Here is a 22,110-nt window from a genome sequence, read left to right as displayed (position 1 = left end):
GATGGAAGCCACTGAAAAGAACTAGTATAAATCTTTAGTAGTTTTCAATTTCAAAAGTGTGCACTGATCAATGAAACAGAAAATATGTAAATCTTAGGGGAAAATGAACCAGTCACTCTTTACTAAGTGGAACTGGTGTTTATTGCTGGAAAATGGAGTAAAATATATACATATTTATAAAATTCTAAGAATAACCTAAATACCTAAGTACTTTAAAGTGCTATTTTATCATAAGGCAAAATGAGGGGGAAAGGAAGCATTTCATTTTGGTTTTTTCTGCAAAATCCCCAATTCACACTGAAAGGATATTCTTGACATTCTACTTCGTTTTCTGAAGCCTGGCTGAAGTCCAAGGAACAGTGGTTTTAGTAACTCCATACTAATCAAATGTCAAGACAAATCAAACTTCTTGAGGCATAGTGTTCTGTAGCCTTGTAACTTTATATGAGAAACATCTGCTTTCAGCTCTTGTCAGGGAGGTTAAAGATGGAGATTCAAGTCTGAAAGAGGTCCTTATCAAATTTACAAAATGCTAGCATATCAGTTGTGCAAAGCCCAAGTGATCTTCACCAAGATGTCTGAATCCAAAGAGTTTGTCTGATTCTCAATTTCCCTGCGATATTAACAAGTTCACTCAAAACTGAACTCTGATTACCTTATACATAAACCTTTCCATCATGGATATTTACCATCTACTTATATAAATTAAGTGGATACATGATCTTAATGGCTTTTCTAGCCCTTTATTGATATTGTATTTATGGAGGTTTTGAGCTTATAAAGTCAGCAAAGTGCTTCCATTGGTCTTTGAGATTTTCAGAACTCAAGGTGTTCAACAATTTTCAAATTTTATTCATGCCAAGAGTGCCCCCAAATACAGTCAATTTATTTTCAAGAGTGGATAGAATGAACCTGATAACTCTGGCTTCTCTGTAGGTTTAATTTCTGTTTTAGAATTTAAAAGCTCAGTAGACATCTCTATATTCCTTTGAGGTTGCCATATTTGGTTTCCCTTTGACTCTATAGTGGAGGTTGTATGCATCCTCTGGCTCCAAGTCTTTCCTGCCCAGGGAAAAGATGTTAGTTCCCATCAAAGTTTGTCCTGATGCCTATCTTCATACTTGTTACCTGGTATCCAGTTCCCATAATCTTTGTGTCCAGTCCCAAGGTCTTGCATTCCCTAAGAGTGAGCCTGGATTTCTGTTCCTTCCTACTTTGCTGGACTCAGCTCTTCCACCTGGATTTACAATACTTGTATTCCCTTGCCAATGTGAACTTTGTGTTGTTGGTTTTTAGATCTCAACGTCAGATTCCCTGATCTAACAAAATTCTGGTCCAGGCATGTCCTGGTTGCCCCATCCTGTCTTTCTACTCTTTCTTCCCAACCCAAGCCTGACACTGATACTCAGCGTTTAACTCTACAAACATTTGTAAACCAGGTTTGGAGTTTGTGATGGGAATGCCTCTCTACTCCCACCCCAAGAGAGGAAAGTATTTTATTACTAACATGCTTTAGAGTTGCCTGGCCAAGGTGATTTTAAAAATTATCAACTTTTATTGAGTTTCATTCTTTTGAAATTATACCCCTTATTGCCTGCACTTGGGATCACTGATCCCACTGTTTCCTTGGTATACTACTTCTCCATAAGAGAAATTAAGGGAGAAGATGCTAGCTAGTTTCTGACAAAAAGGGAGTATGGCAAATGGGAGAGTCCCTAACTTTTAAAGATGCAGCTTCTCAGAACTCTGAACTATTTGTGACTCAAGAGATGGGAGTGGAATTGGGTTATGTTGTCATAGTGTTTTCCTTATCATTTGACAGTACAACTATAGTTACTGATCATGTAAAATAGTTTTGAAACAGTTTTCACTTTTGCAATTATTTGATCTTTGTCTACATCTTTATCCACAGCCTAAACTTGTGGGAAAATTGTAAGTTTTAGAATCAGCCAAGTGTTGGTTCAAATTCTGATTCAATAGCAATATTATCTGGATTATTTAACTTCTCTGAAATTTAGTTTATTTACCTGAAAATGGAGATAATGTAACAAGTCCACATGTTAGTCATGGGGTATTAAATGAGATCATATTTTATTCTTTTCTAATAAGCACTGAGTACACTTTAGTTATGTACATACAAAAGCATACAAAATAATCACATAATACATACCCACTCCCATATGTCCAAATGTACCTATCTGAGAAATAATAATGACAACTAACACATCCATTTACTACTATACACCAGGTGCTAATCTTAACTTTACAGTTTATAAAACGGGAGGGAAGTTAAGAAAGTGTTAAAGGTGAAAAGGTGAGAGCTGTAAGGAGTGTATTTAAGATAGCACTGGGAAACTGCAGCCTTGGCTGAGTGCAATAAGAGGAGCATGGAGAAAGATTCATCCTCCTCTTTACTTCTCCTTTATTTCAAACTAAAGGTCTTGGCAAAGACAAAAATATAAAATGAGGCAAAACTCACATTATGTTGCTTCAACATCCAATACTATTATCACTACATTTAGTTATAATTTATTATTATCTATATACAATTGGCTTAAAAAGTTAGAGTTACTTGTTCTTTATTTTGTTTATTCTCTACCCCCTATAAAACCTGAGGAGCAAAATATTATATAATATGTTGACTATTTGCTGAATATTTGCTTTTCTAATTATGAGATCAAAATTATAATCCATGCTTCCTTCAATTTACTTTGTTCTTATTTAGCATTCATATACCTGTAACATCTTGGCAGTCAAGCATTTTTAAAGACTAATTTTCTCAATGCTTGCAATATGCACAGTAAAATATACACCATCTTCCTTAACCTCCTACTTTATAGGAAGCTTGATTATTTTAGCAGAACCTTCTTATTATGGCCTAGTTTAGTTAAATTCTGGCATTATAATTCATCACTGCATCATCTCCCTTATGATAGGAAAACATAATAAGATAATAAGATGATCAAGAGAGGGGCAACTAATAAATTTAGAGACTGGAGTCTTACTGCATGTAACAGACTTTGAATGCCTCCTGTGAGGCACTCTCTCTAGTTCTTTTTTTTAACATTCAGCTTTACTTGGTTTCCCTTCACTTTTCTAACATAAAACAAAAGTGAGCCATACCTTATTTATCTCTGTGGTATAATTATTCCACCAAAAATTCTACACATACTTTAAATCCAACAAAATACTTTTAAATTTTATAAAATCAGTAGATTTATAATCCTTAAAAAATTTCTGTCACCTTTGGGATTTTTTTCAATAGCAATTAAAATTTTAGCAAATAGTTCTTGGTATAAAATAGCACTGTGTAAATGTTCTAGAAAATAATCTGGAAAGATTACAATAATTAAAAACCTTAAATTAGGCTGGTCAGATTGAGAATTTCTAAATTATATACCTCCTAATGTAGTTCTCATAATGTATTGATACTTCATTTTATCCTAAACAAGGGCAATATTCTCTTTATTTGTCCTTCCCTCTCTCTGGCCATATCATTACTCTGGCTTCAGCACATATTGTGTTTCCTGGTCTGGATCCCCCAGATTCAACCTCCATAAGCCTGAGTAAACATCAAAGCCACCGTATACACCTACCATACCAGATACATATACACACTAGTATTGGAGAGGCATTAAAAATACCTGGCTCTGTTGATGGTTTCCTTTGCTGTGCAAAATATTTTAAGTTTAATCAGATCCCATTTGTTTATTTTTTGCTTTTGTTAAAATTACTCTAGGAGATAGATCCCCAAAAATATTGCTGAAATTTCTGTCAAAGAATGTTCTGCCTATGTTTTCCTCTAGGAGTTTTATAGTATCCAGCATTACATTTAGGTCCTTAATCCATTTTGAGTTAATTTTTGTATGTGGTGTTAGAGAATGTTCTAATTTCATTCTTTTACAAGTAGTTGTCCATTTTTCCCAGTACCACTTATTGAAGAGAATGCATTTTCTCCATTGTATATCCTTGCTTCCTCTGTCACAGATTAATTGACTAAAACTATGTGAATTTACTTCGGGGCCCTCTATTATGTTCCACTGATCTATGTGTCTGTTTTTGTGCCAGTACCATATGGTTCTGATGACTGTAGCTTTGTAGTATAGTCTGAAGTCAGCTATGGAGTTGTTTCCTCCAGCTCCATTTTTCTTTCTCAAGATTGTTTTGGCTATTTGGGGTCTTTTGTGTTTCCACATAAATTTTAAAATTATTTGTCCTAGTTCTGTAAAAAATGTCATTGGTGTTTTGATAGGGATTGCATTAAATCTATAGATTGCCTGATGTAGTATGGTCCTTTTAACAATATTGATTCCTCCAATCCAAGAACACAGTATATCTTTCCATCTGTTTGTGTCGTCTTCAATTTCTTTCATCCATGTCTTATAGTTTTCCGAGTACAGGCCTTTTACCTCCTTAGGTAGGTTTATTCCTAAGTATTTTATTCTTTTTGATGTGATGGTAAATGGAACTGTTTCTTTAATTTCTCTGCAGATTTCTGTATATTAACTTTGTATTCTGTAACTTTACCAAATTCATTGATGAGCTCTAGTAGTTTTCTGGTGACATCTTTAGGTTTTTTATTTATAGTATCATGACATCTGCAAACAGTGACAGTTTTACTTCTTCTTTTCCAATTTGGATTCCTTTTATTTTCTTTTCTTCTTATGATTGTCATGGCTAGGACTTCCAAAACTTTGTTGAATAAAAGTGGTGAGAGTGGACATCTTTGTATTGCTCCTGATCTTAGAGGAAATGCTTTCATCTTTTCACCATTGAGTATGATGTATGATGTATGATGTTAGTTGTTGGGTTTTCATATATGGCCTTTTTCATGTTAAGGTATGTTCCCTCCATGCCAATCTACTGAACACAGAAGATATTTGCAAACGATATGACCAATAAGGGGTTAAAATCCAACACATATAAACAGCTTATAAAACTCAACATCAAAAACACAAACAACCTGATTAAAAATGGGCAGAAGAACTGAATAGACATTTTTCCAAAGAGGAAATGCAGATGACCAACAGGCACATGAAGAGTTGCTCAATATTGTTAATCATAAGAGAAATGCAAATCAAAACCACAACAAGATATCACCTCACACAGGTCAGAATGGCTATCGTCAAAAAGAAAACAAATAACAAATGTTAGCAAGGATGTGGAGAAAAGGGAACCCTCTTACACTGTTGATGGGAAGGTAAATTGGTGCAGCCACTGTGCAGGTAAATTGGTGCAGCAGTAACCAATTTTGAGGTTGCTCAAAAAACAAAATACAGAACTACCAAATGATCCAGCAATTCCACTCTTGGGTATATATCAGAAAGAAACAAAAAGAGTAATTCAAAAAGATTCTTGCACCCCAAAGTTGCTAGCAACATTATTTACAATTGCCAAGGAATGGAAGCAACCTAAGCGTCCATCAACAGACGAATGGATAAAGATGTGGTATATGTAGACAATAGATACTACTCAGCCATAAAAAGAATGAAATTTTGCCATTTGTAGCAACATGGATGGACTTAGAGAGCATTATGCTAAGTGAAATAAGTCAGACAGAGAAAGACAAATACTGTATGATATCACTTACATATGGAATCTAAAAAATACAACAAACTAGTGAATAAAACAAAAAAGAAGCAGACACCATAGATATAGAGAACAAACTAGTGGTTACCAATGGGGAGAGTGAATGGACAAGGGGCAAAATAGGGATGGGATAAAAAAGGGGTTACTGTGGTACTGTATAAAATCATATGTATGAAACTTTTGAAAACTGTAAAGCACTATAGGATTTAAAGAATCATACATTCAATTAAAAAAACAAATTAAAAAAAAACACCTGGCTCTGGTATCATTTTACCTTATAATTTATTGCTAAAATTTCATAAGAAAGTTCAGTTTAAGAGAATCTGTGAACCAAACAGTTTTGTTTACTTTTCAATATATATATGAAAGATGGAAAGCAGAGTCTTGAGTACCTGAGAATGAGTAGATCCACTCTGTAATTTAAAACTTGCTGATAATTATTTATAATTATATGAACCTTACCAGTTTAATAAAATATAGGAAAATTTGAAGTCATTCAGTATATTCCCACAGATTTTCTTTTTCTGTGAGGTGTCCTAGCTTATCTCCAGGAAAGGAAGACTTGATGTCTGTGAAATGAACTGTATTTTTAAAACTTGAAATTGTTTTTGTACCCTCAGAAGATATCACATTTCTTCTTTTCTCAATACCAAACTGATACTTATATTTAAATCAAGGATTTCCATGTTTTACCAGAAAAGAATCTATTTTTCATGCTCATTTAGTTGCACAGCGTTAGAGCCACAAAAACATATGACTACTTTAGCTGAAGGAAACTAACACTGCAAATCAATGATTTAGAAGGAAGCAATTGTGGTTGCAGAGCTTGGTGCAATAGTGCCCAAAGTCTGGAGAATTCCCTGGTGGTCCAGTGGTTAAGACACCATGCTATCACTGTCATGCATGTTCAATCCCTGGTCAGGGAACTATGATCCCGCAAGCAGGGTGGCCAAAAAAAAATAGTGCCCAAAATCTGAAGGAAAAAGAGTGCTGGAAATTCAGGACAATCTGCTCTCTCTTCTGGAATTGACAGTGATAGACTCATCATGTCTCTGGTTTAGGATCAGACATTTGGCTGCCTCTGCCATAAATTACATAAAAATAAACTATAAGGAAGTTAAATATAATTTATAAAAACTCTTATTTTGTATAACAAAGCAAATCCCTCATACATATGTCACACTGAGTGTTTACCACTCAGAAGAGGCTTTCTAAAATATTTAACATTGGTTGTATATCATACATAATGGAACTAGTGAATATCTTTCCATAAAGGAGAGACACCTTAATGAAAACACCCTCTGGATCATAATATGAAACTAAAATGTGAAACAGATTCTTTCTGAATCTGCTTATGTGCAGATCATACTACGAAAGAAGTAGAAGTCTAGATGATTAGTAAAGAATAAAAAAAAATCTAAAATTCACTAGTTTGTTTGTACTAAAAGTAATTGCTGTCCTCCATATTAAAAAAAAAAGCCATGTACCCTGACATTTTGCAATCCATGAGAAATTTTATGTAAAGTTACAGTTATTCATTACGTAGACATGAAGCTGAATCACTCAAAATATTGCTATAATTTTAATAAGAAATTAGTAAGGGGTTTGCCAAATTAGACTAACAAATGGTGACTTGTATACATTTTCAAAACTCTTCCATTAAGTAGCTTGGAAAATTAAGGTGCTTACACTAAAAACCATTGGTTATTTGGACAATAGCTAGAATATTTACATGTATTCTTTCAGAATTACAGGGACCTCAATTAATTGACTGTGAAGAGCAAACTACCGATTAACCATGATCTAACTCACAATGCAATGCATGTTTTAACATAAATTGCTGTTTCCTTTTAACTGTCAATATAAAACTTTTACTTTATATTGTAATCCTACTCTTTAGGAAAAATTAATTGTATGGTTAAAAGTTGCCTAGATTTCAGCAAGTTTATTTATTTATTTTTGATAATAATGAATTTAGAGTACTAGTTCTATAGAATTTTTCCTTACTGAGCAATATCATGATTCACAGTTAGCTATGTCAATAGTATAAATCAACTCATAATGAAAGTTTACTCATAGAGCAGAAATGCTTGTATTCTGTATAAATATTGATATTTCTAAATTAAAATTATCCACCATTTACTATCAAGTTTAAAAAGAGAAATAGATTGTATGCTTGTAATTTAATTAAGATGACAATTTACTACTAAAAAGTATTTATATATAAGTAACTAAACCCCTTTACCTTATAAATATCCAAAAATCCACATTGGTGGTCAAATCTTGTGTACAGTTCATTCAGCATGCTGATTACTTGCATGGGGGTACACTGGGCACATATGGCTGTGAAGCCAACAATGTCTGAAAAGAGCATGGTGACATCATCAAACTTTCTGGCTTGCACTTGCTGCCCTTGCCACAATTGCTGGGCTACATCACCAGGGAAAATAGAATATAGAAGATCCACTGTTTTTTTTTTCTCTTCTTCCAGGGCCTGGTGAGTTCTTTCTAAAGTTGCTTTTAATTTATCCATCCTCTTCTTCAAGCCATCTTGGGCCTTTGCCTGCTCACCAACCAAAATTACATCTCGGGTAGCATCATGGATAGGAATGTCCGAGAGATGCAGCCCTCGTCCCATGAGTTCATCCAACTTGTCCACACATGGAGAACCCAAGAATAAAATAGAATTTGATTCTGAGACATGGATCATTTGTCCTTTAACTTCCATCACCTGCAAAATTAACACAGAATTTTGATCAGCACTATTCACATAGTAGGTTCACAAAAATTAATTTATTGTCTGATGGAGAGGAAGAACAAGAAATAAGCTCTATTGAATTTCTGCATTCATATAGGCAAATTTAAATGTGATTTATGGCCAATATAAGTTATGATTCTAAATAGAAGCATTTGTTATTGTTTCCCACTTGGTCACTTTCTTAACACAATGATCAAATGGAAAGGAAGGAAGATCAATGAGAAACGAAACAGGAAAACATTTTCATTCAAAATGAAATTGCACCCAGGTACATCATGAAACTGGTTCATGAGCCAGTTCAAAAACTTTCAACCTGCTTAGTAATAGTAGAATTAGGATAAATCCATCTGTCAATATAACTGCCTTTAACTGTCATTAAAATAATACTCAGAAAATAAGTCCAGGAGACTAAATGAATACAAATAATTGTTTAGCCTTATGTAAGTCATTTTTCACCAGCTGTAGTCCTATGAAAATATATTAGATTTTGCACTGACTAGATTAGTTGACAATTCATTTGTTCTTAAAAATAAAAAAAATTAAACTAGATGTCATTAAGCCAGTATTACCAGAAAATAACAATCAACTAGCATGTTCAATATAAGCTAAAAATAGCCCTCCAGATTGGGACAGTATTAAAGGAATTCAGTTAATAAGATAAAGAATCTGAAGATGTAGGAATTTAAATCTACCCCTCCTTTCTGTACTATTTGACTGGAGAATTTGAGAACTGATGTTTAATGAAAAACTTCATGAACACTGGTTTATGCTATTTTAGCTTGGTTCCCCAAGGAACACTCAGAGGGGATAAGCATCAGTAGGGAAGGAAGGAAGACTTAGGATATGGTTATGCAAATATAGTTATTTGGGTAAGGGTAAGATATTTCAGCACATCTGGAGAGGAAGCTAGCTGTAATTACCTGGAGAGAACAGCCTATAAGTAGACCACCTGAGACTGTGTATCAGTTTTATCTATGTTACTTTCCCCAACTACATGGAATGTGTTCAATACATTTATTTTCTTTTGTTCTTCATAGCATGAAGTAGTTAGGCTAGTTGATGAAATTGGAGGCATAGAACAAATATGGGGTAAAACTAAAGAGATTGGGATTTGTAAGCCTGCAAATGTTTTACTTTTTTCCCCCTGCACCATTTACCAAGATCTAGTCTACATAAGGAAATAAAATTGAATCCTTGTTTCATGTCATATTTTTAATGAAATGAAATGTTCACGTTTTTATATAAAGATTCTGCTAGTGTTCAGTATTTCAGCATTTTTTACATAATACTCTCATTTATTCATTGAAATGTTATTGACTGTTTGCTATTTACTAGTGCAGCTCTGGATGATAAGCATAAAAAGATAAAACAAGGTTCCTCTTTTCAAAGTTATCACAGTATGGAAGGGAGAACCAAATCTATATAGCCCATAGAATAGAATGAAGAAGGCCCTTCAATTCCCAATTTAAGGTGGGCTCTCAAAAGATGGCAGGCTACAGTTTGAATACAAAGAAAGTAATTGTCCTGAAAAGTATTTCCAGATTATTACATATATGCCTGATATGCTTTTGGGGGGGAGGGGTTTGTTAATGATATATACTTGTTAGAATATTAAAGGTGTAATAAAGAAGATACACATAATGTACAACCTCATAATTTAAAAATTAGTACTTTAATTTTTTTTCTTATGATTTAAGGTAAAAGCAAACCTCTGATATTCATAGATTTAGACCTCCCTCTGGTCTTTCCCTTTTTTTTCTCAGATTTCTTTTTAATTATTTTCTTTTTCTTCTACATCTTACTTTCTTCTCCCTTCTCCTCTTTGTTCTTTGGACTTACTCTTTTTTTTTTTTTTTTTTTCCCAATATGCTATCTTCATTCAGTCTTTATCTCTCCTGCTTGCCTGGCTTTCTTTCTCATCACTGGTTTCCTTCATCTTCCTCACTGGTGCTTCCTTTTTCTTTTTCTTTCTCTTTTTTCCCTATGTATTAATCTCCAGATTTACCATCACAAATTGACTTTTTTCTTCTCCACCTTTACTTTCACCTCCTTTTTTATTTTAAATATGAAATCAGTATATGTATACAGGCATAAACAATATTATACATTATTTGCTATGTGTAATAAAAAAGAGTGTTTTTCTTTAACTTACAAAGAAGCTGGATGCAATATGTTATACTCCACCTCAAAAAAACAAAACATAAATATATTCTTGATTTATATATGGCATTAGTTTATTTTTTGAAGTCTCTGAATCAGCAGAGCCTGAGAGAATAAAATAATTGCTTACTTCTTACATTACAGAAAAAAAAAATTCATGAAAGAGAAACCACAATATACACAGTAAATAACTTAATTTTAGAATATTTTTCATCAGTGAATTTTTTCCTTATTTATAATTGGGCAAATATCACTGGAGCATTTGTGTCTCTGTCATAAATGCAGGTTTAGCCTAATTGGAAAATAATATAAATTATTTTTCTTGAATTGTTTTTGCTTTATTATAATTATAAATTCAGATATTCACCATGATTGCATTTATTGATTTAGCAATATGCACAACTATTATAGGAACTACGTATTTTTATGTAGAGGAGACAAATTTGTGGAAAACTACATTAAATTAAAACATCCCCTTAAGGTTTTATTACATTCTAAATTATATTAAAGTTTTAATAAAATAGCATAAGGCAGAATGAAAATAAAATGTCTTTAAATCTATCAGATTTCATAAATTGGTAAGCATAATAGAGGGGAATGGGCTAAAAAATAGAATGGAGCTGACAGAGGATAGGATCAGTGAGGATAGTTCCATAGAATGTACTCAATCTGAACAAGGAAAATAGACTGAAAAAAAAAAAACAGAGCTTCAGGGACCTGTAGCACAATAACAAAAAATCCAACATTCATATCATGGGAGTCCTAGAAGCACTTGAAGTAATAATGGCTGAAAGTGTCACAAATCTGATTGAAGATATAAACACTCAGAATCAAAAAGCTATGTGAATCTCTAGTAGGATAAAATCAAAGAAATCCATTTCAAGACACATTATAAATTTTGAAAACTAAATTCAAAGAAAATATCTTGAAAACAGTCACAGAGAAAAGATGCATTACTTATAGGGAACACTAATTTGAATGGCAGTTGATTTCTCATCTGAAACTATGAAGGTCAGAAGAAAGTAGTACATTTTTTTAGATACTGAAAGAAAAGAAGTGTCAATTGCGAATTCTATGTGTGGGGAAACTACTCTTCAAGAATGAAGGAGGAATAAAGACATCTGCAAATGAAGGAAAGCTAAAAGTCTTTGTCCTAACAGAACAGCTAAAGAAAGATCTTAAAATTGAATGAAATAAGAGAAATAATTTTCTAAGGAGCATCAGGAAGGGAAACAAGAATGGAAAGACTAAAAATACTGGTAAATACAATAGATTATCCTTCTCCTCATAAGCTGTCTAAATCACATGTGATGATTGCAACAAAAATTATAACACTAACGATTCTCATTACAAGTGTCCTCCTTATAAGAGAAAATCAGAGGGAGATTACACACACACACGAAGACAGTGTGAAAACAGAAACAAAGATTGGAGTGACGCAATCACAAACCAAGAAATACCAAGGCATGCCAGTAGCAACCAGAAGCTAGAAGGTCAGGAAACCTATTCTCCTCCAGATCATGTGGAAAGAGCAAGGAGCTATCCACACTTTGATTTTAGATTCTGACCTCTAGGGCTGTGAAAGAATAAATTTCTGTTGTTTTACACTACCCAGTTTGTGGTTATTTGTTACAGTAGCCACAGGAAACTGATACAGATCAGAACAACAAAATCAACAAATAAGATCTAATTGACAGATGTAGGGTGATCCACCCAACAGCAGAAGAATACATATTTTTCAAAGAACCTGTGTAACATACACTAAGACTGACCATATTGTAGGCCATGAAAAAAAACACCACAACAAATTTTTGAAATTCAAATTATATGGAATATGTTCTCTGACCACAAGGAATAAAACTAGAAATAAAGACATATTCATAATAGCCAAATATTGGAAACAATCCAGGCGTATTTCAGTGGGTGAATGGTTAAACCAAACATGAGTTACTATTCAGCAATATAAAGAAATTGTACATTGATATAGGCAAAATAATAGATAAACTTGTAGGGAATTATGCTAAATGAAAAATTGCTGGGGGAGGAACCAAGATGGCGGAGCAGAAAGATGTGATCTCACACCCTCTTGCAAGAACACCAGAATCAAAACTAGCTGCTGGACAATCATCGACAGGAAGACACTGGAACTCACCCAAAAAGATACCCCACATCCAGAGACAAAGGAGAAGCCAAAATGAGATGCTAGGAGGGGCACAATCACAGAAAAATCAAATCCCATAACTGCTGGGTGGGTGATGCACAGACTGGAAAACACTTGTACCACAGAAGTCCACCCACTGGAGTGTAGGTTCTGAGCCCCACGTCAGGCTTCCCAACCTGGGGGTCCGGCAATGGGAGGAGGAATTCCTAGAGAATCAGACTTTGAAGCCTAGTGGGAATTGATTGCAGGACTTCCACAGGACTGGGGGAAACAGAGACTCCACTCTTGGAGGGCACACACAAAGTAGTGTGTGCAGAGGAACCCAGGGGAAGGAGCAGTGACTGCAGGGGATACTGAACCAGACATACCTGCTAGTGCTGGAGGGTCTCCTGCAGAGGTGGGGGGTGGCTATGGCTCACCGTGGGGACACGGACACTGGCAGCAGAAGTTCTGGGAAGTACTCCTTGGCGTGAGCCCTCCCAGAGTCTGCCATTAGCCTCACCAAAGAGGCAGGTAAGCTACAGTGTTGGGTTGCCTCAGGCAAAACAACCAACAGTGAGGGAACCCAGCCCCACCCATCAACAGTCAAGTGGATTAAAGTTTTACTGAGCTCTGCCCACCAGAGCAACAGTCAACTCTACCCACCACCACTCCCTCCCATCAGGAAACTTACACAAGCCTCTTAGATAGCCTCATCCACCAGAGGGCACATAGCAGAAGCAAGAAGAACTACAATCCTGCAGCATGTGGAACAAAAACCACATTCACAGAAAGATAGACAAGATGAAAAGGCAGAGGGCTACATACCAGGTGAAGGAACAAGATAAAACCCCAGAAAAACAACTAAATGAAGTGGAGATAGGCAAACTTCCAGAAAAAGAATTCAGAATAATGATAGTGAAGATGATCCAGGACCTCGGAAAAAGAAAGGAGGAAAAGATCAAGAAGATGCAAGAAATGTTTAACAAAGACCTAGAAGAATTAAAGAACAAACAAACAGAGATGAACAATGCAATAACAGAAATGAAAACTACACTAGAAGGAATCAATAGCAGAATAACTGAGGCAGAAGAACGGATAAGTGACCTGGAAGACAGAATGGTGGAATTCACTGCTGTGGAACAGAATAAAGAAAAAAGAATGAAAAGAAATGAAGACAGCCTAAGAGACCTCTGGGACAACATTAAATGCAACATTTGCATTATAGGGGTCCCAGAAGGAGAAGAGAGAGAGAAAGGACCAGAGAAGATACTTGCAGAGATTATAGTTGAAAACTTTCCTAACATGAGAAAGGAAATAGCCACCCAAGTCCAGGAGGCGCAGCGAGTCCCATACAGGATAAACCCAAGGAGAAACACGCAGAGACACATAGTAATCAAATTGGCAAAAAGTAAAGAAAAAGAAAAATTATTGAAAGCAGCAAGGGAAAAACGAAAAATAACACACAAGGGAATGCCCATAAGGTTAACAGCTGATTTCTCAGCAGAAACACTACAAACCACAAGGGAGTGGAATGATATACTTAAAGTGATGAAAGGGAAGAACCTACAACCAAGATTATACTACACGGCAAGGATCTCATTCAGATTCGATGGAGAAAGCAAAAGCTTTACAGATAAGCAAAAGCTAAGAGAATTCAGCACCACCAAACCAGCTCTACAACAAATGCTAAAGGAACTTTTTTAACTGTGAAACACAAGAGAAGAAAAGGACCTACAAAAACAAACCCAAAACAATTAAGAAAATGGTCATAGGAACATACATATCAATAATTACCTTAAACGTGAATGGATTAAATGCTCCAAGCGAAAACACTAGCTCGCTGAATGGATACAAAAAAAAAAAAAAAAAGACCCGTATATATGCTGTCTACAAGAGACCCACTTCAGACCTAGGGAAACATACAGACTGAAAGTGAGGGAATGGAAAAAGATATTCCATGCAAAGGGAAATCAAAAGAAAGCTGGAGTAGCTATACTCATTTCAGATATAATAGAATTTAAAATAAAGAATGTTACAAGAGACAAGGAAGGACACTACATAATGATCAAGGGATCAATCCAAGAAGAAGATATAACAATTATAAATATTTATGCAACCAACATAGAAGCATCTCAATACATAAGGCAACTGCTAACATCTATAACAGAGGAAATCGACAGTAACACAGTAATAGTGGGGGACTTTAACACCTCACTTACACCAATGGACAGATCATCCAAAATGAAAATAAATAAGGAAACAGAAGCTTTAAATGACACAATAGACCACATAGATTTAATTGAAATTTATAGGACATTCCATCCAAAAACAGTAGATTACATTTTCTTCTCAAGTGCGCATGGAACATTCTCCAGGATAGATCACATCATGGGTCACAAATCAAGCCTCAGTAAATTTAAGAAAATTGAAATCATATCAAGCATCTTTTCTGACCACAACGCTATGAGATTAGAAATGATTTACAGGGGAAAAAAACCGTAAAAAACAAAAACACATGGAGGCTAAACAATACGTGACTAAAAAACCAAGAGACCACTGAAGAAATCAAGGAGGAAATCAAAAAATACCTAGAGATAAACAACAATGAAAACACGATGATCAAAAACCTATGGAATGCAGCAAAAGCAGTTCTAAGAGGGAAGTTTATAGCTATAAAAGCCTACCTCAAGAAACAAGAAAAATCTCAACTAAACAATCTAACCTTACACCTAAAGGAACTAGAGAAAGAAGAACAAACAAAATCCAAAGGTAGCAGAGGGAAAGAAATCATAAAGATCAGAGCATAAATAAATGAAATAGAAACAAAGAAAACAATAGCAGAGATCAATAAAACTAAAAGCTGGTTCTTTGAGAAGATAAACAAAATTGATAAACCATTAGCCAGACTCATCCAGAAAAAGAGGGAGAGGCTCAAATCCATAAAATTAGAAATGAAAAAGGAGAAGGTACAACAGACACCACAGAAATACAAAGCATCCTAAGAGACTACTACAAGCAACTCTATGCCAATAAAATGGACAATCTGGAAGAAATTGGCAAATTCTTAGAAAGGTATAATGTTACAAGACTGAACCAGGAAGAAACAGAAAATATGAACAGACCAATCACAAGTAACGAAATTGAAACTGTGATTAAAAATTTTCCAACAAATAAAAGTCCAGGACCAGATGGCTTCACAGGTGAATTCCATCAAACATTTAGAGAAGAGCTAACACCCATCCTTCTCAAACTCTTCCAAAAAATTACAGAGGAAGGAACTCTCCAAAACTCATTCTATGAGGCCACCATCACCCTGATACCAAAACCAGACAAAGATACTACAAAAAAAGAAAATTACAGACCAATACCACTGATGAATATAGATGCAAAAACCCTCAACCAAATACTAGGAAACAGAATCCAACAACACATTAAAAGGATCATACACCATGATCAAATGGGATTTATCCCAGGGATGCAAGGATTCTTCAATATACGCAAATCAATCAATGTGATACACCATATTAACAAATTGAAGAGTAAAAACCATATGATCATCTCAATAGATGCAGAAAAAGCTTTTGACAAAATTCAACACCCATTTCTGATAAAAACTCTCCAGAAAGTGGGCATAGAGGGAACCTACCTCAACATAATAAAGGCCATATATGACAAACCCACAGCAAACATCATTCTCAATGGTGAAAAACGGGAAGCATTTCCTCTAAGATCAGGAACGAGACAAGGATGTCCACTCTCACCACTATTATTCAACATAGTTCTGGAAGTCCTAGCCACGGCAATCAGAGAAGAAAAAGAAATAAAAGGAATACAAATTGGAAAAGAAGAAGTAAAACTGTCACTGTTTGCGGATGACATGATACTATACATACAGAATCCTAAAACTACCACCAGAAAACTGCTAGAGCTAATTAATGAATATGGTAAAGTTGCAGGATACAAAATTAATGCACAGAAATCTCTTGCATTCCTATACACTAATGATGAAAAATCTGAAAGAGAAATTATGGAAACACTCCTATTTACCATTGCAACAAAAAGAATAAAATACCTAGGAATAAACCTACCTAGGGAGACAAAAGACCTGTATGCAGAAAACTATAAGACACTGATGAAAGAAATTAAAGATGATACCAGCAGGTGGAGAGATATACCATGTTCTTGGATTGGAAGAATCAATACTGTGAAAATTACCATACTACCCAAAGCAATCTACAGATTCAATGCAATCCTTATCAAATTACCAATAGCATTTTTTATGGAAGTAGAACAAATCATCTTAAAATTTGTATGGAGATGCAAAAGGCCCCAAACAGCCAAAGCAGTCTTGTGGGAAAAAAAACAGAGCTGGAGGAATCAGACTTCCTGACTTCAGACTATACTACAGAGCTACAGTAATCAAGACAATATCATACTGGCACAAAAACTGAAACATAGATCAATGGAACAAGATAGATAGCACAGAGATAAACCCATGCACTTATGGTCAACTAATCTATGATAAAGGAGGCAAAGATATACAATGAAGAATAGACAGTCTCTTCAATAAGTGGTGCTGGGAAAATTGGACAGCTACATGTAAAAGAATGAAATTAGAACACTCCCTAGCACAATACACAAAAGTAAATTCAAAATGGTTTTGAGACCTAAATGTAAGACCGGACACTATAAAAGTCTTAGAGGAAAACATAGGAAGAACACTCTTTGACATAAATCACAGCAAGATCTTTTTTGATCCACCTCCTAGAGTAATGGAAATAAAAACAAAAATAAACAAATGGGACCTAATGAAACTTCAAAGCTTTTGCACAGCAAAGGAAACCATCAACAAGACGGAAAGAAAACCCTCAGAATGGGGGAAAATATTTGCAAACGAATCAACAGACAAAGGATTAATCTCCAAAATATATAAACAGCTCATGCAGCTCAATATTAAAGAAACAAGCAAACCAATCCAAAAATGGGCAGAAGATCTAGACATTTCTCCAAAGAAGACATACAGATGGCCAAGAAGCACATGAAAAGCTGCTCAACATCACTAATTTTTAGAGAAATGCAAATCAAAACTACTATGAGGTATCACCTCACACCAATTAGAATGGGCATCATCAGAAAATCTACAAACAACAAATGCTGGAGAGGGTGTGGAGAAAAGGGAACCCTCTTGCACTGTTGATGGTAATGTAAATTGATACAGCCACTATGGAAAACAGTATGGAGGTTCCTTAAAAAACTAAAAATAGAATTACCATATGATCCAGCAATCCCACTACTGGGCATATACCCTGAGAAAACAATAATTCAAAAAGACACATGCACCCCAATGTTCATTGCAGCACTATTTACAATAGCCAGGTCATGGAAGCAATCTAAATGTCCATTGACAGATGAATGGATAAAGAAGATGTGGTACATATATACAATGGAACATTACTCAGCCATAAAAAGGAACGAAATTGACTCATTTGTTGAGACGTGGATGGACTTAGAGACTGTCATACAGAGTGAAGTCAGTCAGAAAGAGGAAAACAAATATCGTATATAAACGCACGTATGTGGAACCTAGAAAAATGGTATAGATGAACCGGTTTGCAGGGCAGAAGTTGAGACACAGATGTAGAGAACAAACGTATGGACACCGAGGGGGGAAAGCCACGGTGGGGTGGGGATGGTGGTGTGGTGAATTGGGCGATTGGGATTGACATGTATACACTGATGTATTTAAAATTGATGACTAATAAGAACCTGCAGTAAAAAAAAGAAACAAACAAACAAAAAAGACAACTAAAACTTTCTTTGGGTTATTTGTATGGAAATATGTTAATATAAATGTTTCAGACGTAACATGAAATTTCTGAAAATCTTATATGTTCTGGTATAATGTTATAAGTCATAATTCTAGTTATTACTTTAAAATGTATATCTCAGAAATAACTAAACTTCCTTGTCAATTGCATTGTTATGAACTTTCATTAAATCTTTAACCGTGGTCATTTTTAAGTCTTTTGTCATTTACAGACAGTTCTGGGTGTACTTTGATGCTTTTGCAAAAATGTTCCTATAAAAGCATTTCATCTTCAAGGAATTCATGGAAAAGACTCTGACAAGTACAGGTTTCTGGTAACTGACTATACTACTGAACTGAATGAATAAGCATTTTCAGAACTCAAATGGAAAACTGATGAATTCATAAAAGTGCTAACAAAAGATCAAGATAAAAAAAATTAATTACATGGGACTGAGTGAACTGATGAGGATGATTATAATTTTCGTGACTTTCTGTTTGAATAAAATAAAAAATTCCACAAGGACACAGAGGCAAGAAATATACAAATCAATTTTCACTGCAAAGTAAAGGAGCTGTTACAGTGGAGGATTAGTGGACTGAATGTCAATATTATGACATAGTATGAGTGTGTTTTGTGCTTGGTAATTGAAATCATTGTTGCTTTTGTTGTGGTCATCCATTTACAATGCTTGGTGTCAGTTTATTTATCTCTTGTAAAAATAAAATACAGTGTGTGTGTGTGAAAAAAAAACGAAAAAACAGAAAACTGTAGTGTAAAAAAGAAAAATTGGAAAAAATATATTGCAGAAAATAAAAAAAGTAAATAAATAATAAATAAATAAATAAATAAAAGAAAGGAGGCAATTAAGAGAAAAAAAGAAAAATTGCTCAGTTACTAAAGTAGAAGAGTTTTTGTTTTCCTTGTTTGCTTATTTATTTTTATCATTCAATTGTTGTTTGTGTTTTGATTTTTAGAATATATTTATCAAAGAAATAAGGTGTTTAGTAACAAAAGCAATTTCACCCAGAGGGCTGCTGATTTTTAAAAAATTCAACCTAAAAAATCTGTATTTATAGTAGTTACAACCTTTAAAAAGTTTTGAAATGATTTATTTTCTTTGACATGAATCCTTCATTAAATATTCTTATTTAGAGAAACAATTTTAAAATTCTTAAGTCAAGCACACTAAATATAGTTAAAAAGAAATTTAAAACATTTATTTATTTATTCACCTATTTCACAAATATTTATTTAATATCCATGACCTATCAGTACTGTGCTAAGCTCTTTAAATATGCAATAAGTTAGGCAGAGCATCTTTGCTTTTTTACTAAATTGAACAGTAAATTCAATAGTAAAGTGTGTATGTATCTGGAGGGATATTAACATCTGAGGCTAATTATTTATAGATTGAAATGTTTCCTTTGTTGAGATGAGATACAATAAAAGTCATACTGTTTATTGATGAAAACATTGCTGGTGTTTTTCTTTGAAAAAATAAATATATAAATAAAAATAACCATTCAGACATTTTAATCTTTCTGTGCTCATTTTATTTCCCATGCATTTGTATTTAGTTTCATTGTTATTCTTTACAACTTAGAAATTCATTCTAAAAATGGATTTGAATTCTGTTTTGATAGATAAGCCAGTAAAGCACATGACAAAGTTGGTTTAATATTCAAAGATTAGATGTCATTTTTCTTTTTAAATCATGGCAGGATTCATATAATATTGAAAGGATATAGGTTATGCTTTGTAGTTGAAAGAAGTTATATCTGCAAATTTTTTGTCATTCTGTTGAGAAATTCTTATGTTTTGCTTTTAGAGTCCTCATTCTTTTGGTATTTAACAAGCACTAAATTTCACACTATGTGGGGAATATTAAATTGATATGAAGTTTTTAATACCTTACCTACATAGACTGTCTTTTTTCCCAAAGGGTGCAAATGATTTCATTTTTTAAATCACATTCACACAATCAGTAAATCACAAACATTAAAGGAATAGACTCTGGGGTGCCTTGTCACCACACTGCCACTCACACATCGCATGGAAGATTTTGGCTATATTTCTATATATCCAGTTTATAAAAATACACTTCAAAAAGCTATAATAAATTTTTGAATTACCACTAAAATATTCTGCAAAAACAGGAAATTGTACTCTCTCTTTAAAGAAATATTACAAAAATGATTCTGCACAAAGTACTAACACATTATTACATGAGGATTAGTGAAGCCTCCTCATAGTATTATAATAGAGAGCCATTTAGATGTGTAAAAAATATTGGCCTTTCTGGCCTAGCCAATTTAACATGAGAATATTCTGATAAGGTCTTAAAGAAGAAAAAAAACCTAACTTTCAATTATCCAATTATATATGTGTTATATAATTATCCATTTATATGCATGTGTTGTGTGTGCACTTATATTAAAATAACTGTTCTCCCATACATAATCAGGGGGATGATGGGAGATCAGGAGTGGATATTTGATATATTGTTTAGTAACAAAAATAAGGTTTTTGCATTTTGACTGGATTGTGTTAAATATTTAAAAGAAATAACTGGAGTTTGTGCTTAGACCCAAGTTGACAAAACCCTGTTCAATACTGAGAATCCTGGCTGTTGGATAAGCAGAATTAAGGATATTAGAGTACAGAAGGAACTTTCTAATGGAATAATAGGATATTTGTTTAGTCTAGGGCACATACCATGGTTAAAGAAATATGAAGAGCTGCAGAATCTAGTTTTTATATAGAGGATTGAAATTTTTATATAGAGGATTATTTCCAATAGATCTTTCTGTAATGACGGAAAATATGGTTAGTGGGCTGATTTGATTTTCATTAATTTAAATTAAAATGTATATCACCACACATGGCTACCAGCTAATCTACTGGACAGCATAGCTCTGAAGTAAAAGTTGTGGGTCCCATATTCAATCCATCACTTGGTCAAGGTATTATCTCTAATTTGTTAGGGGTAAGAAACAACTTAATATTTGGGTCACACAGATGTTTTTTCTTTTAACAATGTTACATAGAAGGTTTAAGAAAATATTATGTGTAGGAACTTTATTCAGCACTAAAGATAGAGTTGAGCTTAAGACAGTTATGGTCTCTGTCCCCATGGAGCTTATATTCCAACAGAGGAGATGATATATATATATTAAAAAAGAAATGATATGGTTATGGAGGGCTGAGGTACCCTATGGCTGCAGAACAAATAGATCCTGATTTAAAAAAAAAAAAAACATACTTATGAGCCATCTCTTAAGAGGTAGGAGAGGTTTCCAAGTACACCCCCACATATGCACACTAGAAAAAGGAACAACCAAATCAAAACAAAGCAAACAAACAAAAAGTGAAACCTTAATCTGGACCCCTGAGAGGGGCAGAGAGAAGCCAGGCTGTACTGAGAGCCATGTGGAGAGCACACTGCTATTGGGATTATGAGACTTGGGACATTTGTAAGATTAGGGAGCCTAGTCAGATTCTTGACCTGAAGCTCCATCCTCAGAGAAGACTAGATTGGTCCTCAGTCAACTGACATCTAAAACTTCCTCATCGTAGGCTCACAAGACTCTCAATACAATTAAGCTTGAGCAACGGACAAAAGCAAACAAACAATGAACACAAGATTTAGA

At 34.2% G+C, this 22,110-nt stretch overlaps 1 protein-coding gene across 1 annotated transcript in view; it reads right to left on the bottom strand.

The window, feature by feature from the left end:
• Positions 1 to 22,110, bottom strand: part of GUCY1A2 (guanylate cyclase 1 soluble subunit alpha 2) — a 428,733-nt gene that overhangs the window by 195,948 nt on the left and 210,675 nt on the right. The window contains exon 5 of the mRNA XM_057552036.1: positions 7,835 to 8,320. Coding sequence (XP_057408019.1) covers positions 7,835 to 8,320 — 486 coding nt within the window. The remainder of the gene's footprint in view (positions 1 to 7,834; positions 8,321 to 22,110) is intronic.

Source organism: Balaenoptera acutorostrata, chromosome 9 (assembly GCF_949987535.1).
Source record: "Balaenoptera acutorostrata chromosome 9, mBalAcu1.1, whole genome shotgun sequence".
Classification (NCBI taxonomy): Eukaryota; Metazoa; Chordata; class Mammalia; order Artiodactyla; family Balaenopteridae; genus Balaenoptera; species Balaenoptera acutorostrata.
The sequence above is the reverse complement of the archived record's forward strand: the minus strand, read 5'-3'. Positions and strand labels throughout refer to the sequence as shown.